The sequence below is a fragment of the Geotrypetes seraphini genome, chromosome 5 (genome assembly GCF_902459505.1).
Source record: "Geotrypetes seraphini chromosome 5, aGeoSer1.1, whole genome shotgun sequence".
In the NCBI taxonomy this organism is placed as follows: Eukaryota; Metazoa; Chordata; class Amphibia; order Gymnophiona; family Dermophiidae; genus Geotrypetes; species Geotrypetes seraphini.
This window is the reverse complement of record NC_047088.1, coordinates 20614175-20634238: the sequence shown is the minus strand read 5'-3', so window position 1 is coordinate 20634238 and position 20064 is coordinate 20614175. Positions and strand designations below refer to the sequence as shown.

The 20064-nt window shown below is 45.7% G+C and overlaps 1 protein-coding gene across 3 annotated transcripts in view; it reads right to left on the bottom strand.

The window, feature by feature from the left end:
• Window positions 1-20064, bottom strand: part of COL4A6 (collagen type IV alpha 6 chain) — a 457507-nt gene that overhangs the window by 181136 nt on the left and 256307 nt on the right. For all 3 annotated transcript variants that reach the window (XM_033945312.1, XM_033945314.1, XM_033945315.1), the window contains exons 4-6: window positions 14266-14400; window positions 12638-12682; window positions 1705-1821 (exon numbers count right to left, since the gene is read on the bottom strand). In XM_033945312.1, the coding sequence (XP_033801203.1) occupies window positions 1705-1821; window positions 12638-12682; window positions 14266-14400 (297 nt within the window). The remainder of the gene's footprint in view (window positions 1-1704; window positions 1822-12637; window positions 12683-14265; window positions 14401-20064) is intronic.

The window sequence follows — 20064 nt, the reverse complement described above, 5'->3', positions numbered from 1 at the left end:
TGCTTTTCTTCGGCGCGCTGTCAACCTTGCGCTCAGTTGTCTGCGCGCCGTTGTCTCGCGCGATTTTGTCTATGAACCGAAAAAAAACGACCTCCAACATTTTTCCAAATAACCCCAAAACAAATGCACTATGATTAAAAAATTATTACTATTATTGACACTGTGAAACCTGGATGATCCCTGCTTTCAAAATGATGTCATTCAGGAAGTCACCAGTAAGATCTGTTTTAGCAAAATTGCATTTAGCGAAGAAGATAACGCTGCGATGAACCTTTTGTGACAGCATAAGGCAAGGGGCGCAAAGTGTTTGGCTAAAGGAGTTTCCTAATAAGTGCTGGACTAATGCAGTGTATCGCAAACTGTGTGCCACGGCGAGATTCCGGGTGTGCCACGAGACACCGATGAGAAGGAGAGGTTCCTGCGCACTGCCTACAGGACGTGTCCAGTGCTCCCTCTAAGCGGGCGGGTGTTGTGAGCAAAATTTTTTTCGCTGTGCGCTAAAAATATCGGGCGCCAGCAAGTTATGAGCCAACTCGCCCGATTCTCCTCTCGCCGCCCTGCCATCTGCCGTACGCCGTGCGCTGTGACGTGAAACTTGTGCGCTGCGATGTAATATTTTGTGCGCCAGCGCACGCCAGCGCAGCTTAGAGGGAACACTGGACGTGTCTCTTGTGGCCAGAGGCACATCCTGTAGGCAGTCAACTGGCACCTCTCCTCCCTCAGCAACCCCCCCCCCCACACACACACATACACACTGGCATAGTAATAGCAAGCTCAGGGCCCCTTCGGGAGGGCCTCCACGCATGCACGGGGTTCGGCGTGATGACCACACATGCACATGACATCACATCAACGTCCGAACCCTCCAGTTTAGTGTACCACGGCTTCCAAATGTTTGCGAGACACTGGACTAATGTATTTTCACAGGTCATGCAAAATGTTATGAATCTATGTACGCAGTCCCAGTTTTTCCAGATATTGTATACAGTACGCGGGATGCTATCATACATACAGGTAGACATATAGGGATAGAGAAATGCTATTGTACCTGAATGTAACTCACCTAGAGCTCCAAATGAAAAGGATCCGAGCTAAATCATTCCCAAAAAGGAGGAGCAAGTGTGTATGGGTACCTTTTTCTTAGTTTAAATCATATACAGTGGTACCTTGGTTTGCGAGCATAATTCGTTCCAGAAGCATGCTCGTAAACCAAAGCGCTCGTAGATCAAAGCGAGTTTCCCCATAGGATGTAAGGGAAATTCAGATGATTCGTTCCACATCCCCAAAACAGACCCCCTCCCCCTCCCCCGAGGCCACTGACGCTGCTGGCTTCCATACCACTCCACCCCGGGAACCAGCTTCTCTCCCCCCTCCCTCGTGGCACATCCCAAAAACAGCACCCCGCCCAAGGCCACTGGCGCTGCTCGCTTCACCCCACCCCGAGAACCAGCTTCTCTCCCCCTGCGGCCCACCCCCAAACCCTTACCTGCAGCAGACACTGGCACGTGCCAACCCACAGGACATATGTGTGCTGGTGCTGAAAGAGCCTGTCGTGAATTCTGGTGCTGGGCTACTGCGGGGCCTTGAGCATCTGCGCATGCTCAAGGCCTTCTGGCTCTCACCCTCTCCGAGATTCTCGGATATAATTGCATAATTTAAATAAATAATTAAAAAAGAATGCAGCAATGCTAAGTGATGACCTACAGCTGCGCCAGGTGCCCCAGGAATTCCATCTGCGCCAGGATCTCCAGGGTCTCCAATGGTACCATTACAGCCATCTAGGCCAGGCAGGCCTCTTATACCAGATTGCCCGGTATGTCCCTATATGAAAGAAGAAAAGCATAATTTAACATGTGTGAACCAGAGTTTACTCAATCTTTCTACAACCAATAATAATTTTCAGCATCCCATGATAAGCAGATGATGTTTCACTTTAGGAACTGACACTCTGTCTCTTCCTATAGGGGTTAAATGTTTCACCCAAAACTTCATACTTCAACTCTTAGAACACTAGCATTTATGGCTATCAAACTGGACCTAGGGCCTCCTTCAAAGACCATGTGAATCTCTCTAGCCTAAAGAGGCCAAGGGTCATCTTTACCACACCACACACATTCTTCCATACCGCAAGTTTCAACAAGGATTCAATGCAGCATAGAACAGCTCAGCCGAACGCCCAAAAACCTATGTCAGAACTGCTCCAGTGTATAATAAGCACAATTCTGTCATTTGATAATGGGCCAGTACACAGAAAGGGATCAAATACAGAGAAAAGTCAACAACACCCACAAAAGATACACGTCAATAGAACTGGGACAGATGACACTAAAAAAAGTCCCGACACTGCCAGTGTTTCAGCTCTTGGCCTTCATCAGGGGTGTCTTAAGATGTCTGTCGTACAAATTCTTGACAAAAGTATGCCGATGTTAATTTAGACTGTTTCCCATGATCTGCATTCATCAAACACTTTCTTCAAAATTAACATTGGGACTACTTTTGTAAAGAATTTGTATGACAGACATCTTAAGACACCCCTGATGAAGGCCAAGAGCCGAAACACTGGCAATGTCGGCTCTTTTTAGTGAATAAAGAATCATCTGTCTCAGTTCTATTGGCGTGCACACTCTTTTGTGGGTGTCATTAGATAATGGGACGCAGATACCGCATTCTGCATGGTTACTGGCATTATCACAGGGGTAGATTTTCAAAGGCACTTTTCTGGGCAGCAGGGCTAACCAGAGTACTGCTGAATACTCCTTCAGACCACTTTGGCGCAATCTGGACAGTGCCAGGGTGAGCAATGGAGGTTAGCAAAAAGACTATCCTATCTTTACCTGCTTAGAGGTTTGAATATTGCCTTCAACTGGATAGACTTAACGGTTAGCGCTGATTTCTGGATATTCAGTCACTGGCTGTTGTACGAATACCAGTGCTGAACATCTGGCCTTTTTTTTACTCATAGTAGCCAATTTTTTTTTTTTTAAAATGTTGACTGCTGTGGGCTTATTATCATTTGGTCAGTTTCTAAAAGAATACAATAGTTTTGTTTTTTTTTAATTAAAATTTTTATTATTTTCCATTATGAACAGTGCAATACAAGAAAAAACATCTGAAAACATATACCAAAAAGAAGCACCTTCGAACTAAACTAAACTAAACTAAACCTTAGGTTTATATACCGCACCATCTCCATGGTTGTGGAGCTCGGCACGGTTTACAGGAGTTGTAATGAGAAAGGAACTACAAGTTAAGAACTAGATAAGTGTCAGAGGATAGAGGGAAGTTAGAAGGCTAGGATGTCAAAAGAGGAGGAAGGGTTACAGAATTTTAAAGTCATTATTTCCCCCCATCCTTTACACCTCAGAGATATAAACATATTCCAATAACTTGCAAGGAAATACCCCCCTCCCCCTCCCAGATATGTATGGGAACCAAACCTAATTTAAAAAAAATACAATAGTTATTTTAGAAGAGTTCAATGGCATTTATGCATGTAATAACCTAGTTTACTCATGTAAATCTGACCAGGAGCAATAACCACATGGTTACAGGTATTCCAAAGGGAATGCCCCTTTGAAAGAGTTTTGGAGGCCAAAAGATTGGAGCTACTGTAGGTTGTGGATAAGTAGTTTAACGGGAAAGGGTGAAATAGAAAGGACATGAAAACGTAACAGACAAGTCTCTGCAAGTAAGAAAATAAGGAGGTTAGAAAATATTTCTAATGGGTCTAACGAGGGCGGCTTGGATATGGGAACCTCACTGAGCCTCATGAGCAGGAAGTAATCTGCTGCTGATTCCTCCTGAGGGAAAGCAAGTCTCTAAGGAGTTCAACATTGACAAGGGAGTGGTGGGCTTAAAGGATGGAAATACGAGGTCTGACAATTAAGTTCTCAAACTTGCCTCCGCTATGCCTATGCTGTGATGCCTCTTGTTGGGCAGACTGGAGGAACCGTGGAGGTCTTTATCCGCCATCAACTACTATGTTACTATTACCCCGTGCTCTCTTCCTTTGCAGACGATTACCATACACCCATAGGCGTCAGAACAAGGGAGGCCACTGGGGTCCCCCTAAACAGGATAGAGTTCCGCTGCCCACTTACTGATCTTTCTCCATTCTTTTCTGCACCTCCCTCCGCCCATCTGCAACGTGCAAGAAAGGCAGCGAGTCTGAAAATGCCCAGAATAAAATTATGGAAGCAGGTAGGACTGTATAAAAATCAACTGCAACCCTTGCTAGCTAAACCAGAGCTTGGGTAGCATCACTCTGCAAAGCAGAGAGACCGTACTTGATACATAACACTGCAGCTCACCCTTGGCCAGGCAGAAGAGTAAGGATCTTTACATTCAAAGTAGTATGTCTGCTGTCCTCTCCTGTGCCTGGTAGGGCGGCAGCAACTTAACAGAGAAATCTCGGGCTCTTTCTGTAAACATCTACAGCACGGCCTTGGATATCAGTCCTTTTAAAGTATCTTTTATTGCTGTGCCAGTGGAAACATAGAAAAGTCAAGAGGCACGAGTGCCATAATACTGACCCTGCTGTTCCAAGTGAAGGCTGTAGAAATCTCACTAAAACAGCTGCCAAAACCAACAAGCGGGGGAACAAAACATCGCATTTGTCATCGGAAAAGGCCATGCATTGCTGCCTCCAGATCGAGAGGAATGGAAAGCGAAGATTATAAACTGATAAACGAGTTCTCTTAATCCTACTTCTTCTGCCTCATCCAATGACCATTTTAGGAGCTCCAGTGCAGTTATGTTAAACAAGGCCGAGTCAGCACGCCAGGGTTTCTATGGAAATCAACTCAGAGAAACTACATCTGTTTCCCCTGCCTTCTAGATCTAACTGATCTGTTCTAATTGGCTACCTGGTCTCAGTCTCTATTCACTTCCCAGCTCTGATACAAAAATGGAGGCGTCTGAAAACATCTAAAAAGACGCACAGTCAGTATTTGACCAAGCCTATAGACCAGCGGTCTCAAACACGCGGCCCAAGGGCCGCATGTGGCTCTCCAGGTTTTATTTGCGGCCCGCGATCTGGACTGGATCATTCTCTTCCTTTTGGAGCAGCTCTGGCCGGCTCGTTCCGTTCAAAGCCGCGGGTTGGTGGCTCCTTGCGCTATCCACTCCTGCATCGGAAGCCTCTCTGACATCACATCAGAGAGGCTTCAGATGCGGGCGCAGATCTCGCAAGGAGCTGCCACCCGCGGCTTTGAACGGAACGAACCGGACAGACACGCTGCTGCTCCAGTGGCGTACAAAGGGGGGGGGGGGGCGGTCCACTGTTCTCCCTAGAGTGCGGCTCGTCTAGAGCAGTGGTGCCCAACCTGCTTCCCTTCCCTTCTCACCGCTGCCATCGGGGAACAGGCCGGCACCGTGTTCTTTGATCTCCCTGCTTCTCTCGCCGCCCGACGTCAATTCTGACGTCGAGAGGACGTTCTGGCTAGCCAATCGCTGCCTGGCTGCCCGGAATGTCCTTTCTGACGTTAGAATTGACGTCGGGCGGCGAGAGTTGGTCGGCCCTGTGGAGAAGAGAAGCAGGGAGATCTCGGCCTGTTCCCGATAGCGGAAGCGGCAGCAGCCTATTCCCAGGCGGCGGTGGCATGGGGGAGGGCAGGAAAGAAGAAAGAAAGAAGGGGGGGGGGGACAGGGAGCCAGAAACAAAGCAAAAAATGGGACACGGAATCAGAGAAAGACAGACATAGAGAAAGAAAGAAAAAGTTGGGGGAGGGAATGAGGTCTGGAGGAGAGGAAGCATACAGGAGGCTGAAAGAAGGGAAGAAATATTGGATGCACAGTCAGAGGAATAAAGTGCAACCAGAGACTGATGAAATTACCAAACAAAGGTAGGAAAATGATTTTATTTTTAATTTAGTGATTGAAATGTGCCAGTTTTGAGAAAGAAAAGATATTAAACTTTAAATTTGAGTGCTGCAGAAAAAATAGAGTACTTGGAGGGCCGCAGAAAAAATAGTTAATGTCTTATTAAAGAAACAATTTTGCATGAGGTAAAACTCTTTATAGTTTATATATCTTTCCTTTTAACTGTTAAAGGAAAGTTTTATAAACTTTTATCACCTACAAACATTTAGGCAGAGATGGGGCGAAAGAGGACTATCTAGACAGATCTAAAGCTGTCAAAACAGCAGTCAGAGAAGCCAAACTCCGAATGGAGGAAGAGCTAGCACGGAAAATTAAGAAAGGGGATAAATCTTTCTTCAGCTATATTAGTGACAGGAAAAGAAACAAAGATGGGATAGTACGCCTGAAGCAATCGGACGGTAACTTTGCGGAATCAGATTCTGAGAAGGCAGAACTACTAAACAAATACTTCTGTTCAGTGTTCACCCGCGAAGCGCCGGGAGCTGGTCCACAGCTGCAGACGGGAGATAACCAGAAAGACCCGTTTCAAGATTTTGAATTTACGCCCAGTAGCGTCTATGACGAACTATCAAGACTCAAGGTAAACAAAGCCATGGGACCGGATAACCTACACCCCAGAATGCTCAGGGAGTTAAGGGAAGTCCTGGCAGAACCATAATCTTTCCCTAAGCACAGGAAGGGTCCCCTTGGACTGGAAAACCGCCAACGTAATCCCACTCCACAAAAAGGGCTGCAGGACAGAGACAACAAACTACAGACCAGTGAGTCTCACGTCTATAGTGTGTAAACTCATGGAAACACTGATCAAACAGAATCTTGACACAATCCTAGACGAAGAAAAACTGCGTGATCCACACCAACACGGGTTCACCCGGGGCAGATCCTGCCAATCTAATCTGATTAGCTTTTTTGACTGGGTTACTAGACAACTGGACGCCGGAGAGTCACTGGACGTGGTATATTTGGACTTCAGTAAAGCATTTGATAGCGTCCCTCATCGAAGATTACTGAACAAGCTGAAATCGATAGGATTAGGAGACACTCTAACTACATGGGTTGGGGATTGGCTAAGCGGTAGACTTCAGAAGGTGGTGGTGAACGGTACCCCATCCGAAGCATCGGACGTGATCAGTGGAGTGCCGCAGGGCTCGGTCCTGGGCCCGATTCTATTTAACTTATTCATAAGAGATATGACGCAAGGACTTAGAGGAAGGGTATCACTGTTCGCCGACGACGCCAAACTTTGCAACATAGTAGGCAAAAGCTTATTACCTGATAATATGACACACGACCTACTGTTGCTGGAACAATGGTCAACTACTTGGCAGCTAGGCTTCAATGCTAAAAAATGCAAGATAATGCATCTGGGTAAGAGAAACCCGCGTAGAACTTATGTACTAAATGGTGAGACCTTGGTTAGGACCACGGCAGAACGCGACCTAGGGGTGATCATTAGTGAGGACATGAAGGTTGCCAATCAAGTGGAGAAGGCTTCCTCCAGGGCAAGACAAATGATGGGGTGTATCCGCAGAGGTTTCGTCAGCAGGAGACCTGAAGTTATGATGCCGTTGTACAGAGCCATGGTGAGGCCTCACTTGGAGTACTGTGTTCAGTTTTGGAGACCACACTACCGAAAGGACGTGCTGAGGATCGAGTCGGTTCAGCGAACGGCCACCAGGATGGTCTTGGGGCTCAAGGATCTCACGTATGAAGAAAGATTTAAAAAATTGTGGCTGTACTCACTTGAGGAAAGAAGAGAACGGGGAGATATGATTGAAACATATAAGTACATCACGGGACACATCGAGTCAGAAGATGATATCTTCTGGCTCATGGGACCCTCGACCACCAGAGGGCATCCGCTGAAAATCAGGGGAGGGAAGTTTCATGGCGACTCCAGGAAGTACTTCTTCACCGAAAGAGTAGTGGATCATTGGAACAGACTCCCACTCCAGGTGATAAAGGCCAGCAGCGTGACGGATTTTAAGAGAAAATGGGATACTCACGTGGGATCTTTAAGGGAGTAAATTCAGGGGAGGGGATACTTGGAATGGGCAGACTTGGTGGGCTATAGCCCTTTTCTGCTGCTTTTTTCTATGTTTCTATGTTTATAAAGAGTTTAACCTCATGCAAAATTGTCATTTCTTTAATAAGACATTAACTATTTTTTCTGAGGCCCTCCAAGTACCTACAAATCCAAAATGTGGCCCCGCAAAGGGTTTGAGTTTGAGAACACTGCTATAGACTGTATGCAAGCGTTTAAATGAAAGGATCTAAGCTATAGAGCTTGAGTGGACAATAGCTGCGACAATAGCACCAAATAAGACAGTTAGGCCAAAGGAATCTGTCCTGAAGCCTCTAAACTAGGCCTTAGAAGAAATATTAAGTGAACGTAGAAATGTCAAGTTTCAAGTTTATTTAAAATTTCTTATATCGCTCAATCAAGACTTCTGAGCGGTGTACAATAAAAAATACAGCTTTCAACAGATAAAACAAGGTTAGAACTTGACAATTAAAAAACGACAAGGGAGTTTAGAAAGACAAAAAAAAAAAAAAACCTCAGACAGAAACGAACGGGAACAAATGGAAAAAGGGGAAGAACTGCAATATTTTGATAAAAGAGAACAAATAAAAGTATAACGATAGGGGATAGGTGTTTGGCCCTCACAAAGAAAGTTAGGTCTCAAAGGCATCTTGGGACAGGAATGTTTTCAGCTTTGTTTTAAAATGGGGCAGAGATAATGCTTCACGAAGATAATTAGGAATAGAGATCCAAAGGGATAGTGCGGTCACTGCAAAGCTATTTGATCTTATCGTTTTCATATGCTTTAAAGATGGAACTGCGAAGAGGTTTTCTGTCGTAGAACGAAGTGCTTTAGATGGACAACAGGGAATGAGTTGGCTATTGATAAATTCGGGTTGATTACTTTAGCGCGTCTTGAATGTAAGTAGTAGAATTTTATATAACTACAGTACTCCCCCGAAATTCACAGGGGTTCTGTTCCAGAAGCTCCCGCGAATTTTGAAAAAACGCAAATGCGGTTTTGAGTCTGTAAAAAGGCAGGAGAGGGCAGCTGGGGCACCGGCGGGTGCAATAAATCATACCTGGTATGCTCCGAGGGGGAGGGGGAGAGGAGGAGGAATCGGCTGTGCCGAAGGCTGATTCGCGGACTCATTCCCTGTATTTTCTGACCGGAAGAGGCAGTCAGAAAATACTGTGAATGACTGAGCTCACGATTCGCGAACCGCAAATTTGCGGGGGAACACTGTAATTCTATGTCCAACAGGTAGCCAATGTGCTTTGCGCAAGAGAGGGGAAACGTGGTTCTATTTTTATTGCGATGTTTTGCACAACTTGGAGGCACCTTAATTCTTTTTTTTTTTCCCATTATGCCCTTATAAAGGACATCTTTGCATTTCGTTCCCTGTCTACATTCCCTGCGAACAACTAGATGTATGTGGGAGAGAAAAGGGACGCGTGTGTGGAGGGGAGGAATAGGAAAAGGCGGTGAGAGGGGGGTTGAGAGGAGGAGGGGTGCCGGCGCCCCCACCAACATGGCACCCAGGGCGGACCGCCCCCCCCCCCCACGCCACTGGAGCCAGCAGCAATGCCCTGAAAGTGAACTATCTTTGGCAAGCACATCGCAGAAGGGGACCCCCAGCCCTCCCTCTCATTCATTGCTTCCTCCTTCAACGTTGTGAATCATAATGACATCACTCGAGCTCTTCTGCTTGGTTGTCCTTCGTCAGAAAATGAAAAGCCAAAACCGCCTTCCGAGGCACCACCTGGCCTGATACAGTGGTGGGGGAGTAGAAGGGAAAAATGTTAAAAATTTAACTGGCAATGGAGGCCATGGGTGGGACCCCATAGCTAAAGATGACCCAACTGCTGGCTAAGCCAGCCTCAAAACCTCCCTTTAGAAAGATGCCTCTGGTGTAGGAATCTGGTTTATGAATTATTCTATTCCCATTCCTATTTCTTCTTCCCCTTTTTCATTTTATTAAATAATGTATTCCAACTGTTCTCCTTTCGCATCATATGCCATCTAGTCTACCCTAATCTGTTTTCCCTTTTTCAGCCTCATTTTTAGAAAAGGTTCATTGTAAACCGTTTTTGTTTTTTTCTAAATGGTATACCAAACCATAATCAATTTGAAACTTAAGCTTACACTGTCAGCGGCCTCAGGATCAGTTCTTCTTTGCCCCCTCTTATGGTGTATCTAGGGTATGCGACACCTAGGGCCAATCATTTTTTAACACCCTCCCCACATATAAAAAGGGATTGGAGGAGGCGGACTGTCCCCCTCCCCTTTGTAAGCCACTGCCTGAGGAAGGGGATTTGGGGGAGTTAATTTAAAAATGTATTAAAATTAGACCAATAAAAAGATTACCTTATTTCCATTTTCTATTTATAATTGTTTATCAATACAGCTATAATACTACTTTATTCTAAAGCAACACCACCAACAACAAAATTTCTACCTTTTGCCATCTTTGGTTTCTGCTTTCCTCATCTTCTCTTCATTCTAACCAGTGTCCACCCTCTTTATCTGTCCCTTCCATTTTTCTCTTTCTGTTTCCACTCCCTCCTCCATGCTCTGGCATCTCTTTCTTCTCCTTTCCTTCCCTCCCCAATTCACCCCATGGTCTGGCATCTGTCTCCCTTCCCCCATGCCCTAGGATCTCTCTCCTCTCTTCTCCTTCCATGGTCTGGCATCCCCTTTCCCTCCCTCCCTTCCTTCCCAATGGTCTGGAATCTCTGTCTCCTTCCCTTACCTCATGCCCTGGCATCTTTCTCCTCTCCTCTCCTTCACTTCCATCTCTCCCTCCCTCTCCATGCTCTGGTATCTCCTCACTTTCTTCCCTGGCCTGGCATATCTGTCCCCTTCCCTCTCCCCATGCCCTGGCATCTCTTCCTCCCCCTCCTTGGCCTAGCATTGCCTTTCCTTCTTTCCCATCCCTCCCTTCCTTTCCCTTGGTCTGGCATCTCTCTTTCCTCTCCCTTCCCTGGTCTTCCTTCTCCCTCCCTCTCCTGAATCAGATGCAGCATTTTTCTCACCCTCGCTCCCTCTCTCCCTTTCTCATCCCTCATTCAGCATTGATCAGAACTTGCTGCTCTTGCCAGCGTCGGGCCATCCTCTCTGCCAAGTCCCACCTACTTCCTCTTTCCACAAAGGCAGGACCCGTCAGAGAGGAAGGCAGAGCAGCAAATTCTGAATGCTGTCGCTGCCAGAAGAAGTTTGTGACGCTGGCCCTCGGAGCACCCTCCTTAATGCTAACCCCAAATGCCTTAAATCCAGTCTTTCCAAAAGATGAACATTCCTGGGACACTCTCTTATTCCCTAAGGGGAATGCCCCTTAGGCACAGTTCTTGAGATGTGTGCCAATGACTCTGCATTACTACCATGCGGCTTTTATTAGCCCTTTTGGAAAATACAGACACAGCTATAATGCCTGATGTTAATAAATTATGGCATCCCCACACGATCCTGTTTTTAACAATTTTGAGTTTAGCCACTGAGGTCTTAGAAAAGAACTCTCGTGTTGAAGTGTTACGAAAGTTATGTTTTAGACGATTATTATTTAAGATAAACGTTAATGAAGACATGATTAATGAAATATTAAGGTGAAGCATTTTGAAAAACTGGTTTATACTGTAGGCTTCATCATTTTGATTTCAATAGCCGCTTCTAAGGGTGATTGACCGCATAATATGCCTGTACAACCTGCAACCCATTCCGAGCTCTTTGGGAAGAACGGGATAGAAAAGGAAATAAAGAGATAAAAACACAGAGCCAAACAGAAGAAGCCCCGTAAAAAAAACAGTGAACTAACAATTCAAAGGAACTAAATTCAAACCAAACGCTAAGGAGGGTGTCAAACCATGAGCATAGTAGAGAAATCATAGTCACCGCTTGCATTAGAATTTCTCTCTATACGAGTCAAAGTCATGTTGACCGTCTTCGTTGACTCCAGTAGCGTGGTTCATCATGAGTACGTACCACACGGCACAACCATCACCAAGGGGTACTACCAAGAGGTTCTGCACCACCTTTGTAACGCTGTAAGACGCAAACGGCCGGACCTGTGGGCAGCGGGCAATTGGCAGCTCCATCATTCTTCACATTTGAAACGGAGTTTCCTGGCCAAACACAACACACCCTGTGATTCCTCAGGCTCCCTACTCTCCTGACAAGGCCCCATATGGCTTCTGGCTTTTTCCCCAAGCTGAAAATGCCCCTGAAAGGGACCAGATTTCAGTCAAGAGAAGATATCATGCAAAATGCGACGGACCAGTTGCGAGCAATCTCAAAAGAGGCGTTCCAGCGCTGCTTCCGACAGTGGCAGAACCTTTGGAAGAAGGGGACTCCTTTGAAGGAGATTAGTATAAGATTCTTGTATCTGATTACGAGTATTTTTTATGAATAAAGGTCTGATACTTTTTCAACGGCCCTTGTATATTCTATATTGATATTACCACAGTCTCTATAAAGTTCTGGATGGTGAATTGCTTGCTCTACCTTTTGCTTCTGATTTACGACTCACTGAAGCTGATGAATTCATTTCATTACGCTTCTCGTGCTTAGATTTCTCTTCTTGCCGGTCCTCAGAATCCTACTATTAACTCATGAATGTAAAGCACTGTGCACAATTTAAACCAGACCAGCCCAATAAATCCTGCACCCGTGACATTTCGTACACAGACACACTTCATATACATTAACTGTATTTAAATATTTAGACGTAAGAGACTTACCGGAATTCCATTAATGCCCTGAAATCCAGGAACTCCCATTTGTCCCTACACAGCAAAGTTGAAAAGAATAGTTAAAATAAAGAAAACTTCTTAATCAAATCCTGAAAAAAAAGACTGCCAGTTACATTCAGGCCCCCCAGCTGACGCCCATGAGACAGTCAGCTGTGTCAGGGGGCCTCATATTAGTAGGTCAGATGAACATAGTTCTGAAATAGGAAAAGCCCTTTAGAAGAGAAATGTAAAGCACAAGGCCCACGGAATTTTTCCAGCACAATGAGCATCTTCATCTGGCTCATGGAAGGCATACCGGTCAATATTCAGGCAGTGGTGACCAGCATTTTAAAAAATGTCCACTGCTGAAGGATATGGCATAGGGAAGATTATGGCACAGTGCTGGGCCATATCCAGGCACTAGCATTGAACATTCAGGGCAAAATCGTTATGTGCTAGCCATCAGAGCTTACACAGATCAGGCCCAATACACAGTTAGGAGCCTTCATAAGACACTTATGTGGGATCTAGCTGGATACTGGCCAGAACCTGTATAAGTATATGTGACTGAATAATGGGGGGTCCTAGGATATCTAATTTCCCTGCACCAGCTCTGTAACTATCATTTGTGCTGTTATGCAGTGGCATGAAAAAGGGAAGAAGGTAGACAGATGAAAGGGGTAGAGAAAGAGGATGGACAATGGATGGAAGGAGCAGAGAAAGAGAACAGATGCTGGATGGAAGGGAAAGAGAGAGGGAAGATGGATGGAAGGAAGAGAAGATGGAGAAGCAGAAACCAGAGACGACGAAGGTGAAAAAAATTATTAAAATTTTTATTTTTTGCCTTAGGATAAAGTAGTTTTGATAAAGTTGTGTTGATAAACGTCTATAAACAGAAAGTGGAAATATGGTGAACTTTGTACGGGACTAATTTTAATACATATTTGACTAAAGTTTGGAGACCAAAATCTCCTTCTTCAAGTCAGAATAACATACCGTAACAGCAGTATACTGTACTGACCTAAGGAAGGAGGTTCTGGCTTCTGAAAGATAATTGAAAAATGTATTAGTCCAATAAAATAGTATTACTTTATTTTCCATTTTTTTGTATGTGGTGTCAGTTTTTTCAAAATTACATATGCTATCACTGTTTCTGTGGTGTTGCACTGTATGCAGAGTCTGGCTTCTTGGAGGTTCAATTTAACTTTTGTCTACATATTTCTATTTTTAGTTTGTAACTACTTATTCCATACTGGGAGAGGGTGTATACGTGCACTGTATGTATGAAAAAGACATGGTTTTCTGTAAGCATTGATTGTGCAGGATCAATCTGTACTAATCTGACTTATTTAGCTTTACAATGGGTGTACTGTATTGATATTCTGGTGCTTACCACAATGTTTAATATGCTGCCTTATTGTATGACTTGTGGATTATTACTAAAAATCATTTTTTTTTCACATAGAGGAAGAAGAGGAGGGTGTTAAACATGACTGGCCCCAGGTGACAAAACACTAGGTATGCCACTGCTGTTATCTTCACTGTTGCTGTCAAAAGGTTGTACTGCCCTTTCATAGGCTTAACCCAGCTGAACATTATGGGAACAGAAAGGCACTAGCTTACTTTTCATACTATACCTGATCGCCTTTAAATCCAGTTCCTCCTGGAGCCCCCTGGGATCCTCTCTCTCCTTTAGGCCCTGGCAAACCTTCTGGTCCAGGAAATCCTGGAGGGCCCATTGTTCCCTGAGGCCCAAGATAACCTGGCAGGCCCTAAAAATTAACAATATAAGTCAGTATTACGAGAATCCAACAATTTCAGCTCACATCCAAAACAGTCATGATAGTCTCAAAAATTCCCAAAATATTCCTCAGAAAAGCTCATTTCTGTTTTAAAGCATTTTTTAAAATCTTATTAAACGGATTTGCAGCTCTAAATAAAATAATGCTGTGTCACCACGTCCAAAGTTCTTACACTTCTGTATTAAAGTCTAATGGCATGGAAAAATGTGGCTTAGCTTTAATATAAATGAGGTACATTATAAGTATGACTGCACTGGCAAGCGTTATGTTTGGTGATGCCTTTCAGCAAACCCATTTCCTTCCTTGGTGTTTCACTTATGCCTTATGCACGTTTTTGGTTCCTCAAAACATATCATTTCTGTGTTCTTGCTCTTGTGATACTTGGCTCCCATAAGTGCATCTACTGTACATTAGAAATAGCTGCCTGATTCCGGTGGTTACGCATGGAATCTGGAATGGCATTTATATATATACTAGTCTTATAGCCCGTTACATTAATGGGTGCTAGAATATATATGTGTGTGTCTGTTTTTATTTTTTTTTCTCTCTCCTTAGTTGCTTTCTGTATTTCTGTCTGCCTTTTTTTTTCCTTGGCTGTCCACTACCACCCCTTGCCTGCTCCCCCTGTCCATTCTCCCTTCCTTTTACCTCCCCTGTGTCCTCCACCACCCCATCACTGCTCACCTTATCCAGCAAAAGCCCTTCTCCCTTTGTTTTACCTCCCCCTGTCCATCATCACCTCTTTCCTGCTCCCCTGTCCAGCAGTAAGCCTGTCTTTATTTTTCTGCCCCCCCCTCCCTGTTCATCAGCACCTCTTCCCCTGTCCATCAACCCCTTTTCTGCCCTCCATTTCCATGTGTTGCAGCATTTCCCTCCCACCCCACTTCCCTGTGCAGTATTTTCCTCCCCCCCATACATTCCTTCTGAACTCCATGCCCTACTTATGTTAAAATGTTTTCCGAGTTTGGCTGCCGCGGCCTGCAGCTGCCGACAGCCGCCGCGGCCAGCAGTCGCTGCAGCCGACATCCGACTCGGGCCGCCGCGCCGCAGGAGAAGCAGTACCCAACTTAAAACTCGGAAGGGTTGGCTTTTGATGTAAGTGGCACAGTTAATCTGTCCTGATCGTAACGACATAAGGAGCTTGGTCCAAGAAAGAATGTAGCTCTCTGGATGCAAAGTTGCAAGAAAAGTGTTACCTTAAAATGTTTTCCGGGTTTGGCTGCCACGGTCGACATCCGCCTCGGGGGGGGGGGGGGGCAGGAAGAGCGAGAGCGGAGAGGCGGCGACCGCTGCATCTTTCAACAGGGAGCAGGACAGACCGTAAGCTGCGCATGCACACTTCCTATGTGTCGCTACAGCTCACGGAAAACCGGCGCACACATAGGAAGTGCGCATGCGCGGCCTAGCGTTTTATTATATTAGATATCAGTTTATTTGCTTGCTCTACCTTAAGACATTTTGGACTCTATATATTGTGCCTAAAAAGATTAGCACTGAAAAAATCTGCCTAGGCACTTGGGGCGTAGCCAGACCTGCCAGTTTGGGGCCCACCCACGTACATATATAGCTTGTTTTAACCTTTTCCTCTGCCCCTGCATCCATCTCCCTCCATGTTCCTTTCCATCCCCTTCTGCCCCTACTCACTTCTTTATTGGTCTCCTCTCCTCCATCCCAAAACAGCATCTGCTCCTCTGGGAGGGCGGGGAAGGGAGGTGGCATGGCATTTGCCCATCTTTCTCTGAAGCACCTCCCCCCATGGTCTTCCTCAGAGCTATTGCTGGCAGCAATTCTTATAGGCAACCTGCAGCAGCCCTGTAGGCTTCCCTCTACCATGTCTCTGCCAGTAAAGAAAAAGGAAATGATGTCATTAAGGAATGGGCACAGTAGAGGGAAGCCTGCAGGGTCAGCACTGGTCACCTATAAGAATTACCACCAGCGATGGCTGAGGGAGACCGGGGGGGGGGGAGGGGGATACCTCAGAGAAAGATGGGCGGATGCCACCACTGAAATGTCTCAGGACCTCATGGGCCATTAGACTGGGCGGGCCTGTGAAAAATGGGTGGGCCTGTGCCCACCCAGGCGCACCATGGCTATGCCACAACTAATCACTATTCTATAAATGGTGCCTAAAGTGCAGTTCATAGCACAGCACTTAGGCCTCACAGGTTGCACCTAACTTTAGGTATGACCATTTGCATCAATGTAAATGTGGTGGAAGACCTCACACCTAAAGCTAGGCGCATGTAATTTTGAGGAACACCCCCTATCTGCCCATTACCCTCCCACTCCATGCACCTTTTTTAGCGCTGTGTGCGTCTGGTAGCGCTACAGAAATAACAAATAGTAGACTTGTAGGAACTAGTGAGCTTAGGAGATGTATATGCCACTTCCAGAAATGACCAGAAGAGGGAGCTCAAAGACCAGCACAAAGTGCCATTTAGCCATTAGGTATCAGTTCTCTTTAAAGGATTTCAGCTTCATCACCAAACGTGCTATGTTTGTAATGTTATAGCCTAGAGAAGGTAAGAGTGATTTTTTATAAGAAAGGTAAAATTTTTAAGCTGGCTTCTTTTCAATAGTTAGTAATTTTTGTCTGTCTTTATTCCTTAGCGTTGCTAGAGAGACTTTTCCCTGACGCAGCAGGGGTATATTGTATCCTGCGAAACGCAGGCTGCGTTGGATGATTGAAAGTAATAAGCAACAGCCTTGGTTATCTTAAAGCAAGAGCTAAGCAATTTAAGATACAAAAAAATGGAAATGAATTGAAGCAGTTTACAGCACGAATGCACTTTTCAATATAGCACTTAAAAGCACTTTTTCAAGATAAGTAAAACTTTTTTCTGTCAGTTCTGTGTTCTGAAATGAGCCGTAGGTTTTTTTTAAAGTATTTATTGCTGTATGAATTGAGAGAATTAATTTAGATGAATTTTACTATTGATTAATAGAAGATTAAAGACTAATGAATTAAAGAAATTTAATTAATTAATTGAATTAAAGGTAGGGAGGATGGGTTCAAGCTGGTGATGTAAGCAGGAGTAAGAGAACAGATTGGTCTGTCTCTTTGAGAAAACCCGGAACGGGAAGAAAAATGACTTAGGGCTCTTTTTACTAAGGTGCACTAGCGTTTTTAGCGCACGCAGGAAACTACCGCGCGCTACTAGTCGGCTCAATGCGCAGCGGGGGCAAAGAAAGCTAACAGGATGTTAGGCATGATAAAGAAGAGAATCATGAGTAGATCAAGGGAGGTCATAATGCCGCTTTATAGAGCAATGGTCAGACCACACTTGGAATACTGTGTCCAACACTGGTCTCCATACCTGAAGAAGGATATAACACTGCTGGAGAAGGTGCAGAGGCGAGCGACGAAGCTGGTAAAAGGTATGGAGAACTTGAGCTACAAAGATCGCCTCAGAAAACTGGGATTATTCACCCTTGAGAAGAGAAGACTGAGAGGGGATCTGATAGAGACTTTTAAATTGCTAAAAGGGATCGACATAATGGAGCAAGCTCACTCACCAGCAGGGGGAAAGGATAGTGAGCAAGTATCAGTGTTATTCACATTGGCAAATGTGACCCAGACTCGGACCAGAGGTCATGGACTGAAGCTGAGAGGGGACACGGCCAGGACAAACGTCAGAAAGTTCTGCTTCACACAGCGAGTGGTGAACGCCTGGAACTCTCTCCCGAAAGAGATGGTGGAGGAAACCACCATTCTAGGATTTAAGGGAAAATTGGACGCACATCTTCTTGCAGGACACATTGAGGGATACGAGTGACTAATGTACGCCTGGCTAGGCCTCCGTGTGTGCGGATCACCGGATTGGATGGACCCCAAGTCTGATCTGGTGCAGGCATTTCTTATGTTCTACCCTTCTAAACTAATGCCAGCTCAATGCTAACGTTAAGGTCTAGCACGTGCAGCAATTTAGCACGCACTATTCCGCGCGTTAAGGCCCTAACGCGCCTTCGTAAAAGAAGCCGTAAAAGTCTCCTGAAAATCTGGCTTTTTAAGGTCTTCTTGAACTGAGTTATTTGAATTCTATATTATCAGGATACTCTTTAGCAGACTAAAAGTGCTGTTAAGTGAAAATTGAGCGGGTAACCTTTTCCCATCCTAAGGTCTTTTTCCCCGTGGAAACCAGGGTTTTTCAGGTCCTTCCCTGACGGGGGTTGGAGGGGGGGTCGTGCTGCCCTGTTTCTCATAAGCTACCGCAATGTCCATGTATGGCTGCTGCGGGTTGTCGAATCCCTGGGCTGGAAAGATCTGGTACTTCAATCCCAGTCTCCTTGATGTTGGTTGCCCTGAGGAGAGAGTCAGCCAAATCTTGTCTCTGCAGTCCAGGAGGTTCTTGTGGACTGGAATCGCCACTGCCTGCGTGAAGTACTGGTACTGGTAGTTCAGGCCTTGTAGTACTCTGTCTTGGGTACTTGTTGTCCACCCACGTGGATCTTGAGAAAGGCTGTGAGTTTCTGGAGGGACTTGGGGTGAGTCCTCGTTTGTGGGTTGTTTTTGTTTTTTTTTTAGTAAATATTTATTTATTTTTGTGGGTGGTGACTCGGGGCGTGGCTGGTGTGTAGCTTGTTCCTCCGTTGCTTGGGTGCATGGCATGCCGCTGAACCGCGCCATGTTGTTGTGCGTGACTCCCTCTTAAGGGGGACATAGTGGGGAGTGTAGCCCACTGAGAGAGGAATGGGTCAGCAGGAGGATTAACTGTGGCTGCCGGTCCCACCCCTGGTGGTTCGCAGGTTCATGTGCTGCTCCACTTGACTGGTTGGGTGGCTCCATGTACCTCACCCCCCTTCTCTGTCCTTCTTGAGAGGGGGGGAGAGCCTGCAGAGAAGGGGCAGGATGCACCCCTTCATCTGTGCCAGTGCTCCTGGCTGCGTTTCCCACTGTGCCTGGAGGCAGAGAAAGAGGGGTGATAATGCCTCTTGAGTGGGCTTCTGCTGCTGTACTGCCTATTGTATATTAAACTGTACAGCGCTGCATATGCCTTTCAGTGCTATAGAAATCATGAATAGTACAGAGTCCCTCATGCTAGCTGGAAAAGCACTCTGCCTAGGTTTTATGAAGAGCAAACAGCTTTTTAGACTGAGGAGTTTCAAACCCCCACCTTTGGAGAGGCATGGTCTGACATGCCGCATCTCTGAAGATATCAGCACCCTGCTGAGAAAGGCAGACTCCTCGTTCCCACATGAGAGGGGGAGGGGGACGGGGTGGGAAAGGTGTGAATTGTAGACTCTGCAGGACCCCAAGAGGGAAAGAAACATCGAGTTGTTTTTTTGTTGTTGTTGTTTTTTTCAGCATGTCCTTTATGAGCTGAACTCTGGGGCAGCATGTTTCCTACTGGGGGGAGAGGTCTGCAGGTCCCCTCCAAGGGAAAGAAGCATGGGAGATTCTTTCTCCTTAAATTCAGATTGGGAGGAGGGTGGGGCAGAGCCCTCGGGGCTGCAACAGATTATCAGAGGTTTTCCCAAAAACAAGCAGATAGGACTTACCTTTGAACCCCAATCGGCTCCCTGCAGAGGCTGGCTGTAAGAGGCAGCATGCCATCTGGAGGGTGAAAGCCCCGATCTGTTGCTTGCAGAGGCTGTGGATTTACGCAGCAGCATGCAAAACTCCTATCGGCTGCC